Here is a 26,974-nt window from a genome sequence, read left to right as displayed (position 1 = left end):
TTATTTGTTGATTCTTGAGAGCAGCCATTCTTTCTGGAGTGAGATGGAATTTCAGCCTTGTTTTAATTTGGATTTCACAAATGACCAGTGATATTGAACATTTTTTCATATATTTATTTGCCTTTTCTAATTCTTCAGCTAAGAAATGTCTTTCCATTTCAAATGCCCATTTTTTTATCCGGTCTTTAATTTTGGGAGGTCTGATTTTTTAAGTTCTTCATATAGTCAGTCTAGATACTAGACCTTTAACTGATTAGCTGGTAAAAAATTTTTTTCCCACTCTGTGGGTTGTCTCTTCACTTTGTTGGTGGTTTCTCTTGCTATGTAAAAACTTCTTGTTTGTTTGGGTTTTTTTTGTTGCTGTTGTTTTTTGGTACTGGGGATCAAACTCAGGTCCTATGCACTTGTGAGACACAGGTGATAGAATCACTGAGCTAAATCCATGGCCTACAAAAGCTTTTTAATAAGATGAGGTCCAAGGGCTGGGGATTTATCTCAGTGGTGCTGCACCTACCTCACAAGCACAAGGTCCTGAGTTCGATTTCCAGTACTGCAAAAACAAAACAACACAAATGAGGTCTGAGTTGTTGATTCCATGTCGTATTTCCCATGTGGTCTGGGTTTTGTCCATGAAGTCTTTGCCTACTCATATGTCCTCAACTGTTCTTCCTAGTCTCCCTTCCAGCAGGTTCAGTGTTTCTGTTTTAACATTTAGATCTTTGATTCATTTCAGATTTAAAGCAGATTTAGTTTAGTGTGTGGTGAAAGATATGGGTCTTATTTCAATCTTTGGCATGTGGAAAGCCAGTTTTTCTAGCACCAGTTAGTAAAGAGGCTCTTTCTTCCAGTGAGGGTGTTTGGCTCCTTTGTCAAAGATAAGATGGTTGAATATTTCTGGAGTTGTTTCTGCATCCTCCAATCTGTTCCATTGATCCTTAGGTCTGTTCTTTTGCCAGTACCATGCTGTTTTTATCACCATAACTTTATAGTATAATTTAACGTCAGGGATTATGATACCCCGTTTTGCCTTTATTGCCCAGAATTGTCTTTGCTATTCTAGGTTTCTTCTGGTTCCAAATAAATTTTAGGATTGTTTTTTCTAATTCTGTGAGATATGTTGTTGGAATTTTGATTGGGTTAGCATTGAATCTGTATAACAATTTTGGGAGTATGGCCATTTTCACTTTATTGGTTCTTTCTATCCAAGAACAAGGAATTATCTTTCTATTTTCTGATATCCTCTTCAATCTCCTTTTTCAGAATACTGTAGTTTTCTTTTTTTCCCCCCAGCTTTGATTGAGTTTATTGGTACATTTTAGGGATACAGTACAGTTACATTCATTGTTGGGATCTTGTACCTCTACATGACAGGTCTTGGTTCTCATTTTTTGTAGTTTTCAATGTAGAGGTCTTTTAATTCCTTCATTAGATTGATTCCTAGGTATTTAATTTTTTTGGATGCTATCACAGCACTTTGTTTTTAATGAAATGAAAACATAAACAAAAATTGAGTAATGGGCCAGATGGCTGAAACAAGAACCTCGATTTAGTGGTTCCTGTTTGTGTCTCTGCAGCTACCTCCAAAGGCACGAATGTACACATGCATGTGGTTGCTTTGAGGCTGACGCAGTGTGCTGATAGAAGATCTTCAGTTGAGTGTGGAAACAGTTGCAGGAGATCTTGGTGCATTGCTTCTCCAGAGTGCCTTCGTCCTGGGTAAGCCATGGTTTTGTATTTCACGAGCATTTTTTGAACTTTTCTTAGAAGAAGACTGGTTCTTACTCAGAGAAAGGTTGGCTTATTTGCCAACCTTTTAGAATGAGAAGCCAGTGGCAGAAGTCTCATTTTCTTCAGGGTGACTGTTGTAAGGAAGACCAATTGAGTGGATTTTAGTTTCTGTAGTGTAATTTATGTTATGATCCTCAGAGAAAGGAGAAATAAGACTTGTTTGTGATAAAAGAATAAACAAAGGGCTAGGGTGTAGCTCAGTGACAGAGCACTTGCCTAGTATGTGCAAAACCCTGGGTTTAATCCCCAGCACTTCAAGTTAGGGGGATAAGAAAAGCAAATGAGAAGATAATGAGGCTTCAGCTTTTAAGTTGCTTTAGGAAGAACCATGTGAGTGGCTATCCTTGGGAGTATGGCAGGACTCTTTCCAACATGGTTGTTTTCCTTTCATTCTAGTCAAGCCAATATTTAAACTTCTGGAGGCAGGAACTCAGATCGACCCAGACAGCTAGGCTATTGGCCTTAGTCATACACTAAGAAAGATTGATGCAGCCTGGTTTAGATATATTCTGGACTGCTGCAGGAAACAGAGAACATGATGATATAATTCAAGTAGAAAATTGGGTGAGGTAACGTAGTTTGTGTTACAGAAGCCATGCAACCTTCCAGGCTGTGTTGCATAGACTTAAGGGAAATGAGGCACATTTTGAGAGGTCCATTTTTCAGGGTCGTTATGTGGACTTGTGCGCTTATAAACATCTAACACCCAGAGGTATGTAGGAATATGGAGGGAGGCCGATTTGACTTAGTGTCATGGGGAGTGGGCACAAGAGAGGGAAGGCAGTGTGTAGCTGTTTTCTCGGTAGCTGGTGGTCAATTGTCCTTACTAGGGGCAAACAATTTGAGAGCGCCTCTCCTTCATTTTGTCATGAAATATCATACTATTGTAATATTTAGGGGTTATTTTTGCCTCCTGTGTGGTTGTCTCATTGAGAATCTCTCTTCAGAAAGCTTTTTATTATGGCAATGATATTAATTCCCCTACACCAGTGGTGGTGAAGCCTTTAGAGCTCTCAATGATACAAACAGCCTGTTGTGGCACAAATGCCGTAGTTTGCCACCACCACCCTACACTATTAATAATAGGAAAGGAGATCTTGATATTACACCCATACCTCAAGAGTAATAGATTTTTGTCAAGAGTTGTTATATTGTAAAAGGGCCATGGGGCCAGGGATTTAGCTCAGTGGTTCTGGTGCCTGCCTCACAAGTGCAAGGGCCTGAGTTCGAGCCCTGGTACCAAAGCAAAACAAAACAAAAAAACAACAACAAAAAAACCTATCTTGTAAAAGGGTTATAAGCTTAAGTCAAAATGCTTGGCCAATATATGAGATAATTTACTATGCAGAATTATCTCAAAAATATCTGATGAGGATATAAATTATTTTGGAAAGAAAAGAAAGCAGGGTGGGGTTGAGAGTTTAAATGGTGTCTGTTACCAAGGTGCTGAACGTGCTTTTGATTTTTTTTTTTTTCGGTACTGGGGATCAAACTCGGGGCCTTGCCACTTGTGAGGCAGGTGGCAGCACCACTGTGCTACATTACCAGGGCTTAAGGTGCTTTTAAATGCTTGGATATTTAAAAACTGAGATTCACTTTATATATATCACATATATGAAATTTGTAATTTTTGTATTCAGTATGTTATAAATGTAGAACAAAATATACATGGTCATGCACCAAATGACATTTCAGTCAACAACAGTGTACAATAGAAGTCCCAGAATCATGCAAAGTGCATGGAAATACTTAGTCACTACTTGTCAGCCAAGTTCATGATACCTTGGATGTTTACCAAGGACACTTGAGTCAAGTTCAAATTTCCTAGTTAGTTGAGAAATATTCAGAAAGTTTTATACTCACGTATATGTATATATGTGTCACTTTTTTCTTTTGGAGATAGGGTGTTGGTATATGGTTCAGGTTGGCCGTGTTCCACTCCTCACTGTGTATTCTAGGCTGGCCGCAAACTCATGGTGATCCTACTGCCTCAGCCTCCCGAGTGCTAGGGTTACAGGCACGTGCCACCACGCCTGGTGTATGTGTCACTTACCTGGAGTATGATATATTTTAAGAAACGTATCATGAGGTTATTTCATATCGTGCACACTTAATGGCGTATACTTAGTGATGGCTACAACATTAGTGGGTGATGTGGACATATGAAGACCAAGGAGATGGAGTGATCCTCCCAGAGATCAAAGGGCTAGTGGAAGGTCTGAGCCCGGAAAATAATATTTTTAAAAGTCCAATTCAACGCTGTTTTTGCTAAAATCATTACTTTTCCATTAATGCAGGGCTTTCATGATGCAAGGGCTAGAAATGCCCATTTCTATTCATCAGATTGTTTGCACCTTTCCTAGAATATGTTTGAAAGCGTCTGGGTGTGGCTCTGAGATAGCTGGGTTTAGTGGGCTTGGTGACTAGATTCATTCACTTTGAGTCACTGCCTTTCTCCTGAGGCAGGGTTGCAGGATACCTTGAAGCTCATTTCACTGTAATAGACGTGCTGGCAGCTGTAAGTATCTATCCAGTGTGTGTCAAGCACTTTGTAGGTCTTGCTTCCCAGGAATGGGGCACAGATACAAACAAGTAGCTATGGTTCTCCCTTATTAATACAGACCAGAGTAGGAGTGGGTGAGAAATATGTCAGTCAACCTTTACTCCTTTATGTGAATGGTCTGGTGCTGGAGAATGTTTAAGTGCTGAGTACTGTTTGCTGGGCAGAGGAGGGAGCACAACCAGCTCCCTGGGAGAAGGGTTCTTCCTGAAGGCAACAGGGATTTCAAATATCTGGATGTGAAAAACTAAAGTTAGGGCACGCAATAAAGGAAGCCCTTTGTGACCCTCATCCACGTATGTGTGATGGCAGCGCACCCTTGGAGTAGGAACAGAGTTTCAACTAGCTTGAGAAATCTGTTTTCAGGAGAGGTGCTTCTGCTTGGGGAGCTCCTGGTATATATGGGTCAGGTTAATTTCAGTCCATCTTGTTACAGTGAGGTTCAAAATGGAAACTTAAGCTTCCAGTTCATTCTGATTGATCATTTGCCGTTCTTATGCAGGTTAAAACTCAGCCTCTGGACTCTTCCCTAATGCTACAAACTGTTTTCTTTCAGACTCTTGGGTTATAGACAATAGGGTCTTCTATGGTAATACTTTCTGTATTTCCAAAGCACTGTTATCCACATTTCCAGATTTGATCTTTGTGTCATTATTGCTGTTCTAGGAGAGCAAGCTGAGGTCCAGTAAGGTCACGTGGGATCTGGGGAAGGAAATTTCTTGAACAGGTTGACCTGATTTTCCAGGTGGAGGTCTTTGTTGATTATGACAGAGGTAAGGAATCTCTTAGGCAATCACGTTTTACAAGTGAAAATAGTCATCATATGTGACAGATGTGCCAGCACAGCCAGGTGAAGTAACTTGCTGTTAATGGACTACAGAGGTCTTTCCTCTTAGTTAATTTTGAAGTGGAGTTTCTCTAGCAGCAGAGTGGCTAGGAGTGTAGGATGGCTGAGGTCAGGCACAGTAGTGAGAACACAAGCCTGGTTGAATTGTAACTCCTTGGTGTTAAGATTCTACTGTTCAGCCGGGCGTGGTGGCTCACGCCTGTAATCCCAGCCTTGGGAGGCTGAGACAGGAGGATCGCTGTGAGTTCGAGATCAGCCTGGGCTACATAGTGAGTTTCAGGTCAGTCTCGACTACATAGTGAGACCCTGTCTCAAAAAACCAAAAAAAAAAAAAAAACAAAACCAAAAAAAAATCTACTGTTCAGCAAATAAAACTGGGGCCTTGGGTAGAACAATGAGTCCCTTTTCAGAAGCTGATGAATGCAGTGAAATTAATACCACGTGACAACACAGATGTTGGAGAAAGACTTTTGCCCAATTTTCAATTCTACCCACACTGCTCTGCCTTGACAAAGTAAAAAAAAAGCGGGGGGTCACCATCAGCCTTTCATTTGGCTTCCTTTTGTCCTAAGTTTGGATGATACTTAACTGAGTTTAAAATTTCCCCTTATTTTTAATCTCTTCTCCCACATGGGCTGAACTTTCTTCATACGTTTAAAAAAAAAAAAACAATTTTGATTTAGTTGGAAAGGTAGGTAAAAGTGTCAGGCTGAGTATCTTCTGACTTTATGTTTGTGTGAAACACTCAAGGTTGTGGAATCTCTGTGGTTGTCATCTCAAGAGCATCCTACAATCCTTTGTTTTTCTTTTTCTCTTGAAAAGCAACTCTCATGTAATCTGCCCCTATGACCAATCTAAAGCAGCCCCCCAGTGATTTTGTAAACATCACTGTGTTTTGTTTCATTGTAACACTTATCGGCATCTGGTATTTTCTGATTCATTCATTTGCTTATTTTTGCCCATCCTCCCCGCAGTACACTTTGGTGGAGCTGGAACCTTGTCCTTCAGGTGCCGGGCCGTGTCCCAGCACCTTGGACAGGCTGGCCCACAGGCACCATATTGGCATGTTAAGTGAACGAAGTCCTATTTATATGATTTTTCTCATTTTTTTTCCTTTTAAGATTGAAAAGTTTTGAGCAGCATGTTTTGTCCACTGACGTTCATCCTGATGCCAGTGTTACTGGGTAAGTGGAAGATAAGGCTTGGAGAATTGTATTTCATTTCTTCATTTCTCATAAGTCTCATGCATTTTTAAAAGGCAGCTTTATGTATTTTCAGTTCCCTTTGGTTTGTGGAGGATGGAGACATAACCTGTAACTTGATGGTGTTTCAGAAGCAGATGCCCACTTACTTGGAGAGGGGAAACTTTCTCTGTTTCTGTCAGACACAGAATATCTTCAGATCCTTACCGACTTTCTTGTGTGCTTTAAGAGAGCTTCCTCCATGGCATTCCTGCACTTGAAATTGTTGCCTTTAAAATCACAGCTACTCTCAGATCTGGAGCTATATTACCAAAGATAGGCCCAGAATCCCTTTACTGCTTTCATGCTTTAGCCTTGCTAGTTCTCTTGTGCACTGAGCTCTTTCCTAATTTGTGGTGGTTTCCTTTGCCTGGAACCTTCCCTGCTTCCCTCCCTTCAGTCCCTCGCTTCATCTCCTCTGAGGAGATCTCTGAGGCTCTACTTTCTTCTGTAAAGTCTACTCTGGTCTTCTCAGATCAGGTTGGAGTCTCCTGCATATGTACCTTGTGCACGTGCTCAGGGCTGCTTCCTGCGTCTCATCACCACTTCTTTCTTTCTTTTTTTTTTTTTTTTGGTACTGGGGATCGAACTTAGGACCTTGTGCTTGCAAGGCAGATGGCCGCACCACTGAGATAAATCCCCGGCCCACCACTTCTTTCTAATTTTTAAAATTCTCCTTTTCTCCCTGTCTTTCTCCTTACTCCACGGATACAGCTCTGCTAGAAGAAGAAATTAATTAAGTGCTTTGTTCTCATAGCCTTTTATTTTTCTTTTTACTGTTATTTTTGGAACTGTGGACAATGAACTAAACACTGACTCAGGAAAGTACAAAAATATGCTGCCATTAATTGAAGTTCAGCAATATGGAATGTGCACACATTTAATACACACACACACACACACACACACATGAAAATTTTTTTTCACAGAAGCACAGTTGTAGCTATCTCAGAGGAAGTTTAAATATTCCACAGAGACCTGTGAAGCAGCCTTCAGAGTTTTGCCCTTCCATCCAGGAAGTTTTCAATATAACATCTATGGAGTTTTGCATGTCTTCAAGGAGAAGTTTTCCTTCTCTGTAGAATGTCTCATATTCTTTAGCCACTTCTGTGCCAAGATTATCCTTCAGAGCTTCAGATCTGTTTCTCTTTGCTTTGATTGCTGTCATTGCTTCCTGACAGTCCTTCATTTTATTCTACAGGCATATCATGTCTTCAAGGAGAAGTTTTCCTTCTCTGTAGAATGTCTCATATTCTTTAGCCACTTCTCTGCCAAGATTATCCTTCAGAGGTTCAGATCTCAGTTTCTCTTTGCTTTGATTGCTGTCATTGCTTCCTGACAGTCCTTCATTTTATTCTACAGGCATTATTCTTTTTTTTTTCTTCATTGAGTTTATTGGTACATTTTAGTATACAGTACAGTTACATTCATTATTGGGATCTTGTACCTTTGCATGGCAGGTCTTGGTTCTCATTTTTTACAGGCATTGTTCTTAATATTAAATGAAATTCACTTGTGCCTTCAGCCAAACATACAACTGCTCAAATTTTCCTCTGGAAAATTCCAAGTTGTTGTTGGAGCTAATTTTGATTTCTTTCAAAATAACTCCCTGCAAAGGTTTTGGAGTTCATGTTTTCTTTTCTGTGCTCCCTACTGTGTGAACCTGCTGTTGGGCAGGAAGTTAGCTCTCTTCTCTCAGGGAAACAGCTTGGATGAAAAGACTGGCACATATTCTGTTCATTCCCATATGTGTTCTCTTGGCTCTTCTTTGATATGAATTGGGCAGCTTCTAAATTTGTCTCTCTTGATTTTGTTTTCTCTGCACAGAGTGTATCTTATGAAAACAGAAATATCTAGTGTAATGGTTTGGTTTTTTCACTATTGAAATTCCTTGAGCAACATTCAGATAGTGGGAGGGGGTGGTCCATGTGTGCAAAAGCCTGAAGGCTGCAAAGCCAGGGTCGGCGGCAAAAATGGCGTGGTGGGGGGCAGGGGAAGGGCAAACACAAAGAGGGAATAAGGCTGTGCTCTGCTTTGACCTACCTACGAGCACTTGCACTACATCCAAAATCAGCCAGCAAATGCAAACATAAACTTTTGTGAAGGATCTAAAGAGAGGGAGAAGAGGAAGAAAACCAAAAATACTGATGAGTTGGCCATTCAGATAGGAAACCAGTGGAAAATCTAAGAACAAGAAACATTCCATTTCATGTTTATGGTAAGAGGATGTGGGTGTCTCAGTTGATAATCAGAAAGGAGGATTTCAGGGTTTCCTTTCTTTCTTTAGAAAGTTAGAAAGAGGAACTCTCAGAAAGAGGAAGAGACTCTAGGAGAAAGGAGCAAAACTGAATAGCACTTACTGCAGTATAAAGATTTCAGAACTCTTCAAACTTGAGCCTCACAGATGATCAGAGGATATTTCTCCTACCCTTATTGATGCCATGCTGGTTTTAGTGAGGGGCCTCTGAGTGCTTGGTCTATGTCATATCATCAAGGGGAGGTGTACAATACTTAGTGCTTTTTGCAGTTGAGGGTATTTGTCTAAATGCTGTGTGTTCTTGCCTTTGATTACTTTAGATTATTCCTTGGGCCTCAATGACTTGACTGCTTTTTACCCTGAGCTAACAGTCCACGTAGGTGATTCAGCTCTGCTGGGATGTGTTATCCAGAGCACCAAAGGAAAAAGTGTGACCAAGGTAGACTGGATACACTCATCAGGACAGCATGTCAAGGTATGAGAAGGACACTTCACTGTGTAGTAGAACCGTTGGCTAATGGTGTCAGAGTGGGGTGGGTATAGGGAAAATCTGCCTTTGGGTACCATGAGATGGTTTTTCAAGAGCTTAGTGAGCGTAAGAACTGGGCCTCCTTCTGGAGCAACCACCTGGCTGTGCAGTCAGCAGAGACTATTATCCAACTTTACTGAGTTCCAACTTCCTGAAAAGTAATTATAATAATGGCAACACTTACATTTCAGGTAATCGAGCGGCCCATATAAGACATGCGCATGAAGTTCTTCCCATTTTTTTCATCTCTTGCCCTTTGTAGAAAAGAGAAGGTGGGTGAGAGGGGTAATTCCTGTGGTCTAGACAGAAGAGTAAGGAGGTAGGCAGAAGAACAATGCCACCATTATTTTGTGTGTTGCGAGTAGGGTAGAAGATTCTGTCCACATTCTGCTTCTCCGGGAATCATCCTTTTCTCCTTTGCATCTACTTGAAATGTTGGGATTAGCAGGTGCAGCATGGCTGGGTGAGCGTCTCTCATGGAGCTCTTCAGAGTAAGAAACCAAAGTATTAAGCCTTATCAGAGATTCTGTGGAAACACTTGGATATCAGGATCATTTGTGAAATCTGTCCTGAGTAGTTTGTTACTAGCAATAAAATCCCAACATTTACAAATGAAATATTGTTTTTGTAGCTCAGAACGTATTTATTGGTATCTCTGTAATGCTAATGTCAGTCAAATTCTCGTTGCTACTTACCATTATGAGGGGATGGCTATGGTGTAAGCAGAAATAAGAATTCCCCAGGGCTCGCCCCTCCCAGTCTGTAACCATTTCCTGTTGATGACACCTTCTTTTGTGTTATGATGTGCTGGCTGGAGGAGGGCAGAGATGAGGAGTGGCTGTGCATTCCGGGAACACCAGCCCACTAGGCTGGAGGGATTAGATCATGCATTTGAATGCCATCGAATCTGCCGGCCGTGGCAAGACACTGGGTGAAAATGAGAGATGATTTCTACAAATTGTGATTTTTGAATCCCCAGAGTGATCTTCAGAGTGGATGTAACGTTTTTCCTTAAATTATAAGAAATAGACATGTACACACCCAATTTCTCCACTTGTCTTTGTAGAAAATGAGTCACAGCACCTTGTGCAGGCTAGAAAGTTGCCTGGCACATTATTGTTATTAACTGGATATGATTATTATGAACTGGGTATTATTATTTTTGTGACGATAATGATGATGATGATAACGGGGATGACTATGCTGCCTCCACTTAACTGGGCCTTTTGAATCCAGACTCAGATTGGCTTCTCTTTTGTTGTGCTGCCCTCCAGGATGAATACGTGTTATACTATTACGCCAACATGAGCGTGCCCATTGGGCGCTTTCAGAACCGTTCCCACTTGGTAGGGGATGTCTCACACAGTGATGGTTCTCTGCTGCTCCAAGATGTGCAAGAGGCTGATCGGGGAATCTACACCTGTGAGATCTACCCTGAAAAGGAGGGCAAGGTGTTTAAAAAAGCCATGGTGCTGCATGTGCTACCAGAGGATCCCAGAGGTAGGAGAGGAACCAAGGGGCAAGAGATTCAGTGTGCAGGAGGCAGGGGCAGAGAGTTTGTTGAGCAAATCAGCCTTGGTGCTGAGTACTCACCACAGGGTGAGTCTTCAATAAATGATGATTATTTTATTAAATAAAAATTACAATAATTACTGTTACAAATGTATTTCCTTCTCAAAAAAAAAGTGTGAAAGACATACTGTTCTTTCCATTTTTTAGAGGAAGGTAATTGAGGCTTAGAGAGGTGATGGGGCTTAATTGAGGCTAAATGTTTATTCAGTGGCTTGCTGGTAGTGAGACTGTGGTACCTCCAACAAATTCTAAGTTCTTTTTTACTGTACTCTGGTACTTCTCATCAGTTATCCACATTGTTCCATATTCATGTATTATTGTACCTATGGTAGATGGTCTGGGTTATAAAAAAATGTCAACAGATCCCTCTAACTTCTTTGTACCTCATTTCCCCATTTTCAAATGGAGGAAGCAGCTCCAATATATCTGTGGTTTTAAAATTGTCCCTTTTGAGAAACTTTAAGCTCCAAGGAATCTCAAATAGCCCCAAATGCTGGAACAGAGTAGGAATCTGTAGAAGACCTACTCAGATAGGACCCCAGCCTTCCGTTGCCATTGCAACACCAGTCCTTTCTTTTTTCTGTTTTCCTGTCTGTTGTTTAACTGGGCTCCTTGTTCAGATTTTGTTTGAAGAAAAGATTCTACTGCTTTATAACAGTCTGAAAGCGAGAGTATGAGCTGAGGGAGCCTGAGTCATGGTGACACGTAGCCTTGGCTCCTTCCTCTTTGACCAAGTATTCGTTGAAAGGAACGTAGCTGTGATTTTAACTAGAAGGAAGCATTATACTTCCAGAAAAATCTCAGAAGTGGGAGCGTAGCTCAGGGGTAGAGCATTTGACTGCACAAAAACCTCAGGACAAGTATTGCAAACAAGAGAGCTAGCTGTCTGCCTGGTCTCTGAAGCAAAGGGTGGAGAGAGTCAACCAAGAGGAGGAAAGTTGGTGATAAATCCTTCCCCTAAAACAGTGATGGTGAACCTATGGCACATATATTGTGTTTTTCTTTTAAGACAAAAGATGTTAATATATGAGTTGTTTTTTTCTAAACTAAAAACTTAGTATTTGGGTTTAATTGCTGTGTTGGCACTACAATAAATAAGTGGGTTTGGGGTTACAGTTTGGGCACTTGATCTCTAAAGGGTTTGCCATCACTGCCCTAGAACATGAAGGGTAATTTTAGTTAACAAGGATCATTTCTTATTTAGAGATGGTAAAATTCTAGGTGGAATGAAATACATCGCCGCTGATGCATCACCTGATGCTACTCGTTCCACTAATGTTCTGAAATCTTTCATCCTACAAACAATTTCCACATATATCTTTTATATAACTTAATGATATCCAAACTAATAACATCCAATGTCTCTAAAGTTTACTGTATTGCTGTAAATGTTTCCAAACAAGAATATGTAAGTAAAAAATGTTTGAATGTTAGAGTTAGATGCATTCTCTAGTGTGGAACGGAAGGAATAGTCTCTGTTCTCAGGGAAGCTTGCTGTCTAGTTAGGGAGCTGGAATCTGGGGCACTGCTCCCCACAGCCCGCGTAGGTGCTTAGCCCCTCAGCTCTCCCAAGGAGCTCCTCTGAAGCACCCTGCCTTCCTCCTTCGTGGCACTCACCGCACATTCAGCTGTGTCTTCTGCTTGCTTGGGTCTGTGCTTTTTGTCTCTGATCAGCTCTGGGCATAGTGCCTGGTACAGAGTAAGTAGCGATATAACTTTATGATAAATGAAGTTTTTTAGTTAGTCGTGTTCACTTGAATCTGATTTCTAAGAAATGCAGTTGTAGCAGGTAGCCTTTGGCAACTCTCCTCATTTTCCCTGTTTCTTCTCTTTTTTTTTTTCCTCTTAAGTCCAAAGCTGTGGTTCCCATGAGAAGAAGCAAGTCAGATGCTTGTATTTGCCAAGGATTCTCTCTCTCTGCTTCCTTTTTATGCCTTTGTGCCCTAATGCCATGCCTGAGCACTTGTCTGTTCAACCATAGCCTACAAAATGGATATCCCCTTTGCTCAGGAGAGGCATAGAGGGAACCAATGGTAAACAATGTCAACAGCTAAAGAAGCCATGGAAATAGACCAGGAGTACTCAGAATTTCCCAGTGCCTGTTAGGGAACTTGCATTTATTTTTCCTCTCCAGCCAGAGTGGGAACAGATCCAGCCCCTAACAATTCTGGGCTCAGTGTGGAAAGTTGTATAATTGCTTTATGGAAGCATGTAGAAAGTCATTTATAATTTTCTCTACAAAGTTTGCCCTCAGTTTGCAATTTTTCTATGATGCTACTATTCACTTCTTTTATACTTATTTTAAACAGTATAGATTTTAGAAATACTTTTTCTCATGCTCTGGAAACTTCTATTTATTATTATTATTTTTTTTCAGTACTGGGGTTTGAACCAAGGTTTCATTAAGTGACTAAATTGTCCAGGTTGGGCTCAAATTTTCAAACCTCCTGCCTCAGCCCCTCAGAGTGCTGGAATTATAGGCATGTGCTACCATGTCTGGTTCATTCTTCTATTTATATACAACATGGTACATGAGAGAATTTAGGCTTTGTTTTCACTCAGACCTTGGGTTGTGTGCTAGCTCTGTTTTTAGTGGCTATATGACTTTGGGATCTCTGTAAAAAGGGATCGTGATATAGTATATACCTCAAAATGTTGTAATAGCTAGGGCTAGATGTAGTTTAGGGGTAGAGCTAACATGAGTGAGGTCCTAGGTTTAATGTCTCCCAATCAAATTATACACACACACACATACGGTGTATATATATATGCAGTTAATACACACATATGCATTAATCCCTGCCAATAAAAGTATATACATATTATATACATGCATATATATATTAATGACTGAAAACTACATATAAAGTGTTCAGCACATATTTGGTGCATTAAAAATACTCAGAATACTGTTATTATTAATGCATTTAAAAATACAGTTCAGTTCCCTATGCATAGATGGGCTCAGATGGAGGTTCTTTCCCTACCAGTATTCTTTGAAGCAAATTTTCATTGCTTTTAAAATAATTCCCTCCATTGACTTTGGAGTTTAGATTTTTTTGGCTTTCTTTCCATTGTATACATCTGCTGGGCAGGAATCTCATATTCTCCCAGGGAAAGCGTTCTGATGGAAGATTGGCTTATGTGCTGCATTTAAGGAACTCTATCTGGTTAAAACTTAAGCTGTGTTTCCCTGTATACCCACCCTCCTTTCCTCTCTCAATTAACTTTGTGATTGATTTGTGCAGGGTGTTACGGAAAAATCAGAAATGTCCTTGTACTTGTTTTCTTTTCAGGGACCTTTTGGAATGATTTTTGCAGTAAACATGGTGGGGGCAGCTGTTTATACCAGCAGGCAGGAGCGAGACCCAGGAGTTGGAGAGCCAGAAGCAGGGGAAGGGAGGCACATGGGAGGGGGAATAGGATTAAAGCAGTAAGAGAAATTGCGGAGAAAGCTGTCTGTTGTCTGGTCCTAATTAGCAAGAAGTCCTGTGACCTTTACTGAAGCCAGAAGTAGGTCTTAAACAAGGCCTAAGACAACATGTAAGAAGAATAATTTGAAGAAAATTGCCCATGATTCATATTTTCAGTTAGGAGAACCAGTGGGTTAAATATAAGAATGAGAGTTTTGTATCTTTCCACTTCCTGTTTATGCTATACAGATGTGGGTATCTAGGTTGATGACTAGAGAGCAGGGGCTTCAAAACTTAACATATTTTCTGTAATACAAATGATGTAGAGATTGAAGTTCATATAGGAGGAATACTGGAAAGGGGGAGAAAGAAAATAATTGAAGGGGACTACAAAGAATTTGTTGCAGTATGAAGGAACAGAAACTTCATATGTGGTATTTCTAGGCACCTAGAAGATATTTCTTGGTTCTTTTTTGGTACTGGGGATTGAACTCAGGACCTTGCGCTTGCGAAGCAAGCAGTGGAACTATTGAGCTAAATTCCCGGCCTCAGAGAGTATTTCTTGACCTTGGAGATGCCATGCTGGTTTAAGTGAAGAGCCTCTGAGTACTTTGTTCTCATAGAATCATCTGGATATTTTATTTAGGGGTTATGTGCAGTGCTAGGTAGTACCAGTAATTTTTGTTCTTGAAGGTCTTTGGCTAGTCATTTTGTCTTTTAGAAAGTCTTGATTTCCATATATTTTACTTTAGCCTGACTTGGTTTGCCATTTTATTCCTAGAGCTCATGGTCCACGTGGGTGAGTCAGCTCTGATGAAATGTCATTTCCAGAGCACAGAAGAGAAACGTGTGACCAAGGTAGACTGGATGTTCTCTTCAGGACAGGATGCCAAGGTAAAGAGAAAGAAACCTCACTGGGTAATAGAAGCCCTTGGCTGGTGGCAGGGCAGAGGCAGGGGAGGGAGAATCAGTCACCAGATACCACAAAGTGGGTACTTTTGCAAGAGCTTGGACTTCAGAGCCTGACAGACACAGTCTTCTATCTCAACCCTCCTACTGGGTACATGACTAATGATGGAGAAGGGGAAGGAGGAAGGAAAGGGGATTAACTTTAGTATTGTCAAGACACTGCTATAAAATCATACGTATAAAAGCTATTTGTACACGACTTAGCTGTTGCATTTGGATTTCCTTTTTTCTTCTTCTCCTCTTTGCAGAGGCCATGAGAGAATGGGGGGATAACTTTTGTAGACTAGATAGGAAAGCTACGGCCAGGCATAAGAATATAGTTCCATTCCGATGGATCGGGGTGGCATATTTCATGGGAACTCTGTAAAGTGGTTGACAGCAAGTTAGCCTACTAGACTGGTAGTCTCAGCCATGATGAGGCGACGCATTTATGGGTCAAAGTGTATTGTGAGGGATGTTCTAGGTAATTTAGTAACGAAAGTTAAGGTGCAAAGTTCATAAAAGATTTCACTCTTATAAAGTAAAATGTGTTCCAGGCCATCCTTCTGGAAAAAAAAAATCATTTGCACTTAGTTCTCTAGACTGTTTGAGTAGATCAGAGAAGATGGTGTCGTGGTAGAATATGGGGAATTATATGTGAGCCCAAGGGTACTGAGAATTTGTCATTTTTTGCTCTGTTTTGCTACTAGCGATTGAACTCGGGACCCTCATGCTGAGCTACACTTGGCCCTTTGTCTTAGTTGCTTTTCTCTTGCTGCTGAGACAAATACCCAACAACCAACACAGTTTGTAGGATTTCGGTTCATAATCGGCTGGCTCCAAGGCACTGTGGCAGAGGGGCAAACAGTTTATGGTGGTGGAAGACAGCAAAAGCAACAGGAGAGTTGAACAGTGTCTTTCTGCTCCTTTTGTCTTTTTAGACTATTGAGGGCAGGCATCACGCATGCCCTTAATCCTAGTGTCCTTGGGCCTAGTCCCCCATGAATCACACACTATAGATTCAACCACCTCTGAAAAGGCATGAGGCTTTGGCAGGGAGCATCTATACACAAGCCATAATACCCTTAAAAAATTTTTATATATTTTTTAAATTTTGAGACAGGTAAGTCACCAAGTTGCCCAGGCTGGGCTTGAACTTGTGATCTTCCTGTATCAACCTCCTACATGGAATTACAGGTGCGTGCCACCACACCCAGCTCTCGTCATGCATTTAAATATTATCCATCAAATGATTCACAGCAGAGATCAGGTCTCTCCGTTTGCATTTATGTATGTATATCTATTACCTTTTCTTAAGAGTGTTAAAAAAAATCTACATACATTCATAAAAAATTCTAGCACTCATTTACTTAACAATTTTTTTTTTTTTTTTTTTGGTTTTTTGAGACAGGGTCTCACTATGTCATTGAGACTGACCTGGAACTCACTATGTAGCCCAGGCTGGTCTCGAACTCACAGAGATCCTCCTGCCTCAACCTCCCAAGTGCTGGGATTACAGGCCTGCGCCACCACGCCCGGCAACAAGTTTTTTTGTTTTTTTTTTAAAGCATCTGTTATGTGATGAACAGTCACAGCCCCTGTCCTGATGGAGGACTTATAATAAAGATGGAGGATAGAAACAATAAAATAATGAAGAAATAAATGTATAATATATCCAATAGCAGTAAGAGCTGTAGAGAACCATAAAGCAGCGTTTGGTGGTTGTTGTTTCATGTAGGTAGTCAGGGAGGCCATACCAATGTGATGTCTGAGTAGTGGTCTGAAGGAAATGAGCGGAGGGAGCTATGTGCTTTTCTGAGGAAGGGGGAGAATTTCAGTCATAAGGGAGTAGCAAGTTCAAAGGCCCTGAGGCCAAGACTTTAGGAGTGGCAAGGTGGTCTTTATGACTGGGGCTAGTGAGGGAAGATCAAGTAAAGACAAAATCAGAGAGTGAAAGCGGACCAGGGCAGATCATGTAGAACCTTGTGCTTTCAGTGGAAACAAGAGGCCATTGAAAGATTGTGAGGAGAGAAGTATAGCATGATGTAGTTTACATTTTTAAAGGCTCATTTGCTGAGTATAGATTGTAGTGAGAAGCAAACAGGGAGATAAGTAAACAGGATTCCCTTGAGGAATCCAGGGGAGAGGTGAGGTGGTGGTCTGGACCAGGATCGTGGCATGCGAGAGGTGAGAAGTGGCTGGATTCAGGGTGTAGTTTGAAGGTAGAGGGGACAGGATCTACTGAGGCCATTACATGTGAGTTGCTCGGGAAAGAGAATTCAAAATAATTTTAACGTAAGCATCTAGAAGAAGGTACTGCCATTTGCAGTGGACTGGAAGGAATAGCTTGGGGGAACAATTAGGAGTTCAATTTTAGACATGTTTCTAGCGCTTGTGGAAATCCAACTGGAAATGCCAGAACACAAGTACACCTTTGTGTCTATATACACCAGAGAAATATAGGCATGTGCTCTCCTCCTGACCACACCCTGCCCCTGGTCCCTTTTAAAATTTTTATTTTATTTTATTTACTGAACTCAGGACCTTGCACTTGCGAGGCAGGTGGGCGGTACCACTGAGCTAAATTCCTGGCCCTAAATTTTTATTTTATTTTGTGACAGTGTCTCCCTAAGAGGCCTACCCTGGTCTCCAACTTGTGATCCTCCTGCTTTCTGCCTCCCAAGTAGCTGGGATTATCTGCCTGTGTCACCCTACCTGGTTAAAAGACCTTCATTCTCACTTTTTAAAAAATCCCTATCTTCTGCTAGAACAATGCTCATGGTTTAGTGATATCCTTCACAGATACACATACTTATACACTTTGTGTTATCCACCATTCTGTCTGTGATAATACTTTTCCTGTTTTCGTATAACAGCGTCTTGTGAGTCCTGGGATTTTCCTACCCATTCTCCTGGTACCTCCTTCCTACTAGTCCTAGAAATCTCATGCTTTTTTCCTTTCTCTTCTAGGAGGAGGTTGTTTTACTCTATAACCATAACAAGCCTATGAGGTATCCCCAGTATCAGGGTCGCTTCCAGAACCGTGTAAACCTGGTGGGGGACATTACCCTCAATGATGGTGCCATCATGCTCCAGAGAGTGAAGGAGTCTGACGAGGGAAACTACACCTGTCGTATTTACCTGGGCAGCCTAATGTTCAGGAAAACCCTTGAGCTGCACGTGATCCGAGACAAGCCTCAAAGTAAGTGTCTGGTATTTGGTTGGGAAGGGCTGAGGGGCTATAACTGTTCCAGGACCTGCCTGGAGTGAGTCCAGAAGGATTCTTGGGTCACATAGTGGCAGGAAGCATGCCTCTCAGGTGCTAGTGTTGGGCTTGCAGCACCCTAAGCGTGATGTGCCCTTTAGCCTGGCTTCTTAGCTGCCTAGCTTGCTCCCTCTGCTTCTGGCATTGCTGCTGGGTGAGGGAAGGGGAGTTACTGTTTGGTGACCCTTCTGTGATCCTACTCAGGGCCAGTGTGATCTACTGCTATAATGATATAAGAGCTCACAGTTGGTCAGAATTAGGCCCACAGACATTTTTACTTGGCACCATGGGACTCAATGTATACCGTGTTGTGGAAGGGAAAATGATCCTGAGTGGGTGAGGGACAGCAAGGGACAGAGAGAAAACAGGATGGCACCAGAACCCAAAATGGAGGGGTTTTCTGATTGAAGGTTCTGTATTTTGGCCAGAAATGTACATCAAGATCAGTGATATACAGGAGAATAAAGATTCAATTGTGTTGACAGAGAGTGGTTGACAAAGTGAGGGGTTAAAATTAAATCGTCGTGCAAGTTAGCAGTCAGGATGTGGCCTGTGGACTTTGTCTCTCACCAGGGCCTTCAGCAGTTGTCTGTGGTTGGCTGGGGGAGGCAGGGGAGTAGCTGGGGTACGAAGGAATCCACCTCAATACCTCAGGCCAGAGAGTTCAATCTAGGGGGGTGATATCTGTTAATAGCAAAGGACCCCAGCTGGAGGGAAGTGGGACAGATAGATTTCTTAGAGAACCGCTGTCTCTGTGCTTCTCTCTGAGTCTTGCCTCTACTTCACAGAGAAGAGCCGTTGTGGGAGTTCACTCAATTCTGAGTGTTCCTCACCCACAGACCCCCATTCTTATCTCCACCCACCATTCTGAGGCAGGTGGGGCTCCCTTCTGCCCTGCTTTTATCTGGCACCCCGAGCTGTGGTGTCAGGCTATCCTCCTCTTCAGGAACCTCCCATCATGGTTCCTTAGGCTCTTGCTTTCTGTTGTTTCTACCGTTCAACAAGCCCCAGCATTTCATCTACTGACTTTTGCAGCCATCTTCCTTCCAGACTTTATCACCACCTTAGTTAACAACTGTCTTCCTCTGTCAGGCAGTGGGCCTCTCACCATTCTTAGACAGTGCTATCTTTCTAAACCACAAGTCTGCTTTAGTCTTGCAGCTGTTTCTCCAGGGTTTACAGAAAAAAGCTGATCTTTTGGAGATGATCATGTTCCTTCCTGACATTATCTCTCCAGCCAAATCCTTACCGCACCTTTGCATCACACCTACCGATCTATTTCTGGTTCCTGTCACTCCCTCCTGTCAGGCCTCCAGACATCCCCTCTGCCTTTCCCCATGTTGTCTCATGTTTCAAAACTCAGATTAAATTGTAGTACCTTTGGTGGCAGATTTTCATCTTTTCCCTGCATAGAATCAGGTTTCCTTTTCCCTCTGCCCCTGCGTACCCCATATAGACATCTGCCGTAGCACTTGTAGCAGCCAGTGGTTTTCTGTTGCCATGTTTGTCTCCCTCCTTAAAGGCAGGGACCATGCATCATTTGTCTTTGTTGGCATCCACTGTGGCAGTGACGCGTGGCACTGAGGAAGTGTTTGAAATATGTATTTAGAATGACTAGAGCGGGGAGTTAGCTCAGTTACTGAGGATTTAGCTTAGTGGCACCACGCCTGCCTTGCAAGTGCAAGGTTCTGAGTTCAATCCCTCGTACTGGGGGAAAAAAAACGGTGATAGGGTGACTAGAGGAGATGAGTGAAGAGTGCCATGCAGGCAGAAGTGACATTGAAGGCCCCATGGGCATTGTGAGTGCTGTGGCATGTATTCTTTTGAAAACAGTCACTTGCCCATAGAAAATTCAGCAACCTTTAAAATCCCTGTTATTGCCGGGCATGGTGGCACACACCTGTAATCCCAGCCCTCGGGAGGCTGAGGCAGGAGGATCACTGTGAGTTCGAGACCAGCCTAGGCTACATAGTGAGTTTTAGCTCAGTCTCAACTACATATTGAGACCCTAGCTCAACACCCCGCCTCCCCCAAATCCCTGTTCTTTCTAGGTCATTTGGTAAACCAAGATTTTAAATAAAATTGTTAATGCAGAAGGGAACTCTCCTGTAGGTGAGTTCCCACCCACTTTCATCTATATTTTAGGGATGGACATGGAGGGACTTTGGTCCTCATTCTGATGCCTTGATCCCAGTATTGGTTGGAGTCTGGCCTTCTCCCTATGCTTCCTGACTTGGCCACTGCTACTTGGCATAGAACTGATGTGATGCTCAGCTCTTTTCTGGAGTACTGAGACTCTCCCATTTCTTTTCCCCTTTCCCGAACACTGGTGATCCCAGCAACCTCTAGACCTGAGGTCCTGGGAGGAAATCATGTGGTGATCATTGTGGGGATTGTCTGCATCACTCTCCTGTTGCTCATTGGTTTGATACTGATTGTGAAGAAGACCCACAGGAATGAGAGGTACAGGCAGCCCCACCCTTGGGCTGGGAGGCTGGGGGTGTAGGACTGGGGCCACCTCTAACTCAAAGTGGAGGAGACTGCCTAACTGGGGCATTTTTAAATGGAATCATTTTGGTTATCACATTAGATGTCACTGCAGGTAGCTCTGCCCTTTTTGCTTATGATATCTCTGGAAAGACTTGGCCATTCTTGTATGGCCCTCATTCACTTTTGGTATTATATAAACTTTACAAATGGAGGTCTAAGTGGAGCATAATTAAGAACAAATCTTATGCAGGAATGATAATACCATTCACTACCTGGGAGAACTGATTTTTAAATTAGCTACACTGTATAATGTATAAAGTTCAGATATTGAGAGTTGCCAGTGGTTTTATTTAAAGGACTACATTCTAGTTCTGAGAATCTTTTTGAATGGACAGGGTTCCACATGAATTATCATTGGGAAGTGTTTTTAAAGGACTGATTTCATCAGTCATTCTCTTAGGGTCTCAGAAATGCTCAGATGCTCTGACATAGGTCCTAGAGTTTCTTTGGCTGTTGGCAAGTCCCAAATAGTTGGTTTACCCAAGTATTGATGAAATATATTGGTTTGACAAGTGAAAAAAAAATTTTTTTGAAATCATGTTAATCGGAAAGGGTCCTGTGAAACTAAGAAATGCTGACTTTTTTTTTTTTTTTTTTTTTTGGTACCGGGAGTCAAACCCAGGGCCTCACACATGCTAGGCAAATACTCCACCACTGAGCTCCCACTGAGTCAGTCCTGCAACACTGATTTTGGGTAAGCTTTCCCAAGGGAATCTAGATTCTACAGAAAGCACTTGTGGCTGCTAGGTTGGCAGTTCTGGTTCCCAGGTCTCTCTGATTTGGCCTGAACTTGGTTGGCCTCTGTGAGGGTCTTTGCTCTGAGCATGCTAAGAGCACAGAACACAGAGCTAGACAATGTGGATGTCATTATCAGCTCACTTCCCCTCCTCTGGGCCTCTGTTTCCTTCACAATGATGGGTGGCATTTCCACGTCCAGTAGTTTAAAGAAATAATCAGACTGCCATGCTGAGATGTGTACATAAATATGTTTACCTATAATCAGAAAGTTGAATCATTGCCAGTGTCTGTCAGAAAGATATGAGTCAATAAGTGGGTATTTCATTCAATGAGATACTAACAAGCCTCTATAGAAAGACATGGAATGATACCTAAGGGGTAGTGATATGGAATATATAGTATGACCTCATTTTTATAAAAAGAAAATAATGTGATGCTTACTTTAGGGGCATATGCTAAACACTTGTGAGAGCTTGCTTAAGCCATTAAGAGAGGCTCGGAAGGATAATTCTAATTTTTTTTTTTTTTTTGTACCAGGGATCAAACTCAGGACCTTGTGCTTGTGAGGCAGGCGGCGGAACCACTGAGCTAAATCCCTGGCCCAGATAATCCTAAATTATTAATAGTGACATAATATTTAAGATAAGGAAGGCAGATCCTGTGAGGGTGAAGTGCTTATTGGGAACTTCAACTTCCAACTTTCTACATCTCTGTATTATTTGATTATTTTACAGTGAGGATATACAACTTTACAATCCGAAAATATAATATTTCTACTTTGAGACAAAAATATATGGTTTCTGCTGGACGTGAGGGCACATACTTATAATCCCATAGTTTGGAAGGCTTAGGCAGGAGGATCATAAGTTTGAGCCCAGCCTAGGCAACTTAACCAGACCGTATTTAAAAGTTAAAGAACAAAAAGTTCTGGGGATGTAACTCACCATGAAGGCCCTGGGTTCGATCTCTAGTACTGAAAAAAAAAAGTTTATTTCTAGCTGACTTTCTTCCCTCTCTCCCTTCCTTCCTTCTTTTCCTTGTACTCTCTTTTAAAAATCTCTGCCTTAAGGGCCAAGACAGAAAAAAAAAAAAAAGAAAGAAAGCGCATTTAGTAGCAAATGTAGAAGGCAAATGGTCAAGTCAAAGGCAAAGGGCCACTGGGTGAAAGTTGGGATAATTGGGCACAGCCCTGCCTGGGAGAGGCCAGGAGCCCTTGGTACTAGAGTCTTGCTGCCCCCTATTGGTTCAGCTCCTCTTCCTGCTCCTCAGAAATGTAAGAAGGATGATAAAGTCAAATCCCATGTCCCCTCTCTATTCAGTCACTTAAAATTATACCTTTTACTATGGACATAAAATTGTTAGCGTGACCATAGAGAAGCTGAAGCTGTTTTTCAGCCTAGTAGCTTCTTGCTCTCCCTTAGAAGCGAAGTAGCTCCTCCCCAGGGGACTCTCTCTTCACAAAGCCATGTGGGTCCCACCTAAGGCACCTTTAAATAAACACAGGCAGCTGGTTAATTCCATGTGCTTTTCATGCCTTGCAGGTCGGGATGTTCTACAACCTTGATGAAAACTCTGGAGGACACGAAGAAGGCTGATCTGGAGGTAAGAGAGCTCCGCCTTTCGCTCTTACCCTGGGAGCACTGGGTAGATGCAGGGTGGCACCCTTCTTGCTTCCCTGGGATCTGGGGCTTCCTTTTGTGAGTCTCAGCTCATAGGTCAGAGACTCAGGAAGCCTTTAGTGCTGCAATAAGGGCCCGATGAATGTGGTAGGGCAGGGTGGGCTGGGCCAGGCCCATCCCGGGCAATAGATCCTGGTAGTGGGTCCCAGAAAGGATGCTAGATTTGAATGAGGAAGGCTCCTCCACCTCCCTGAGCCTCATCAGCAAAATGAAGATAAGGAGGGAAATATCTGCCCTGACTGTCTCTCTGTATTGTTACAAAGCTCAAATAAAATGAAGATAGCAAGTGCTTCATAATCCATGGGGCAGTGAGTAAATACAAGGGAGAATTACAATACCTTGGTTAGTTGAGGAATAAATGGATAAAATGAAGCATTCAGGGAATTTTAGGAAGAGCTGATCAAGAAGAACTTCCAGATTCATTTGTAATGGAGTTATAAATAGGGATTGGGAAATATATTAATTTTCCTCCCTCTCCATCTCTTCCTTTCTCTTTTTAACTTAAAAAAAAACCCTCCTTTTTGAATAGCTACCGTTCTATCTTTTCTATCCGTTCTATCTTTTGAACTGTTTTTGTCCCAAGAGTAAAATTCCCACCCCCAACATCATGCAGGTTTCCTTAGAAGCCTCCAAATTTGTCACTGGATGATATTGCTTTCCCAAAGAGTGGCAGGACTGTGAATCACAAAGTGCCACCAACCTCACAGATGTGAGGTTCAGCGAGGGTTGTCTCTGCTATATAAACCTTCCAATGGATGGTAACTAGCTGCTAATTAATGCCAATATGCCATGAATCCAACTAGAAGGAAATGTCCACAGGGTACAAGTGATTTAGCAGGATAAGAGTTCGCTGATGCTAACTCAATGCCCATGGAAACAAAGATATTCAGCTTTTGATTCTTCGGCTGGTAATCTTTGCTGCTGAGTTGATTTCAGGAAGATGGAAGACTGAATGACCATTTTTGATGATAATTCTCTAACACTCAGTAACCCTCTGAATTTACTGGTTTTGGTGACTGATGCCTATGAATGGGAGTAGGAAGCCAGACTTTTTCTTGGTGTATGAGATTTGCCTAGTTTTTAGGGGCTTTGTATGGTTTTTCTCCTCCTCTAGAAACATGTTTACTCCTCAATAACTACATGGGAAGAAGAACCAAGTGGAAAACCAGACAGCACCTACATGACCATGGTAAGGATGAACCCCTAGCTGGGCTGGGTATCTAGAGGCAGGAGAAGGAGCTGGGAAAGCTTGGTGGGTGTGGCTAGTTCAACCGGAAAGGCTCTTTGCTTCCGGCTGAGGTTTTCCTCAGTGGTAAGAAAATTGGAGAAACTAAACTTTGATGGATAGAAGAGTATCATTAAACTTGCCTTCACAACCAGTCTTTAGGATTCAAGTCATTACTAGAAAAAGATGAAGATAGGGCTTCATTAGGAGTAGGGAGAGGTCTTTGCCTTGTTAGCACAAGGCCTATTAAAGAGAATATGTTTGGATCCTTGGACAAATCTTGCACTGCAAAGGGCTGTTTTTTTGTTCTATTAAAGGGTCAAAGTAGGCTTTTTAATTCTGTACCTTATTAATTCTTTCACATAATCTAATTGCCATGCAGGTGGAATAGCATGGAATCTGACTGCTATTCTTCCTTAGCTCACACTTCTGTAGTCTGCCAGGGAAGTACAGCATCCACAAAAGGAACCTGGCCACACAGTGAGTAGGGGTATGGACAAAAGGAGTCAGTTGGCAGTAGCTCACTGCTCATTGTGGACTAATTGTAGGTGCTCAGCCCACGAAGGAGCAGTGTTCTTCTAGGCTCAGGAAGGCTGCCCTGTGCTTATAGAATGATGGGCTGTGTTTGTTCCTGCCGTACAGCACAGGGGACACATGACTCCCAGCTGACTGCAGCAGGGGAAAGTCTGCCAGGGAAGTGTAAGATCAGAGACCTGGCCTCGATCCACCAAGTGAAACATTAGTCCTGCTCTGAAGTTCTTGTTGAATAGAGTCATTTTCCCCTACATCCTTTACCCATTGTTGCTGCATGATGCCCTAGAGAACTGCCAGCCTCATTCTGATCCTTACAGAATGGCTGGTGTGGCTACTTCTGGGAGTGCCAGCAGCGTTGGAGGTGGTGTGGGAGTCACAGTGTCCTCTACAGCTCCCTTCCCCACATGCAGTGCCAGGTGCTTGTGATGTAACAGCACCTCTGTCCCTTTGGAACAGATCCAGGCCTAGGCCACTCAGAGGTCATCGGGGCTAGTCGAGGTTTTTTCAACACTGTGTGACAAGTTATATGTGATGTGGGCCACTTGCTTGAGACCTCAGTTACAGAGGTGATTTCTGATGGATGGAGTCACAAGGAGTAGGAACCTCTGATTTTTGCTGTTTCTGTTGTTGACTTTATTAAATTTACTTGAATGTATGATTGGCCCTCATATCCAGGGCCATATTCTGTGTCTATGGATTTGACCAACCACAGATTGAAATTATTTGGAAAAATACTGCATTTATAAAGCACATGTATGGATTTTTCCCTTTGCTATTATTCCTAGACAATATAGGATAACACCTATTTGCATAGCATTCACGTTGTATTAGGTATGATCAGTAATCTGGAGATGATTTCAAGTATACAGAATATGTGCAGGTTGCATGCAACTGCTATACCATTTTATATAAGGGACTTGAGAACCCAGGGGTCTTAGCACATATAGGGTTCCTGGAACCAAGCTGCCTTTATGGATGCCAAGGGTCAGCATGATGCTGAGTTCCCTTTCTAAGGCTCTGCACATGGTGGTTAAGATCACAGGCTTTGGAGTTGGACCTGGGTCCAAATTCTGACTCTGTGACGTAGCAACTAGATAGAAACCTAGAGGCAGGTAACTTAGCCTCTGTGAGCCTCTACTTCCTTGTCCTTACAATGGGAATAACAACACCTGTCTCCCCAGGGTGATGTGTGTCAGATTTGGTATTGAGCCAGGCACATGACAGGAGTGAGCGGCAGCTGATATTGCTATTGAACTTTCTCTCTCTCTTTTTTTTTGGTGCTGAGGGTTGAATCCATGCTAGGCAAGTGCTCTGCCAGTGAGCCACATCTGCCTTACACTACTTCTTACAAGTATTTGTCTTACAAGTACTTGTGTCTTTCTTCTCTTCGCTCACAGCACCCAGTTCAAACCTCTCTGACATCAGATCCAAATAACCCACTTGGAAAAAAGACAAGCTGGGAAAGTCCCAAAATAGACCAAGCTTTTTGAGAAGAAAGAAGAGTTCCCTTCATCTTACCATGGCAGGGACTCTGTCTTGTGTGTGTGTCCTGAGCCACTGTGCCAGTTACTTCAGATGTCTGCCTCCTAGCCATCCTTGGCTTCAGTCAAGGAATGGAAGATGGAAGTTTGGAGCCTGGCAGGAAGACTGGACAGCTGTGGAGGACCAGGCCAAATGAACACAGGGGCCACATGGGCTCAGCCACTTTGAGTGGCCTCAAGCACTCTATCAGACCAGACCCTCCATGTGGACACTTGCTTGTAGATGAACTGCTAAGAGGAACCAAGCCAAATGATTCTTTTGATAAATTATCTCTAAATAAATGTGG

At 42.3% G+C, this 26,974-nt stretch overlaps 1 protein-coding gene across 1 annotated transcript; it reads left to right on the top strand.

Moving 5' to 3' along the window:
- The first annotated feature begins 1,492 nt into the window (after positions 1–1,492).
- Jaml (junction adhesion molecule like) lies at positions 1,493–26,974 on the top strand. The gene is made up of 10 exons (XM_010629357.3): positions 1,493–1,716; positions 6,317–6,379; positions 9,014–9,168; positions 10,497–10,722; positions 14,989–15,101; positions 18,126–18,357; positions 20,760–20,883; positions 23,250–23,310; positions 24,502–24,576; positions 26,544–26,974. Exons 2-10 carry the CDS (start codon positions 6,337–6,339, stop codon positions 26,634–26,636), a joined length of 1,122 nt encoding a protein of 373 aa, XP_010627659.1. The 5' UTR covers positions 1,493–1,716; positions 6,317–6,336; the 3' UTR covers positions 26,637–26,974.

The sequence above is a fragment of the Fukomys damarensis genome, unplaced genomic scaffold, assembly GCF_012274545.1.
Source record: "Fukomys damarensis isolate Sample0158 unplaced genomic scaffold, DMR_v1.0_HiC HiC_scaffold_16, whole genome shotgun sequence".
Classification (NCBI taxonomy): domain Eukaryota; kingdom Metazoa; phylum Chordata; class Mammalia; order Rodentia; family Bathyergidae; genus Fukomys; species Fukomys damarensis.
Note: the sequence above shows the minus strand (reverse complement) of the source record. Positions and strands in the feature narration are given on the sequence as shown.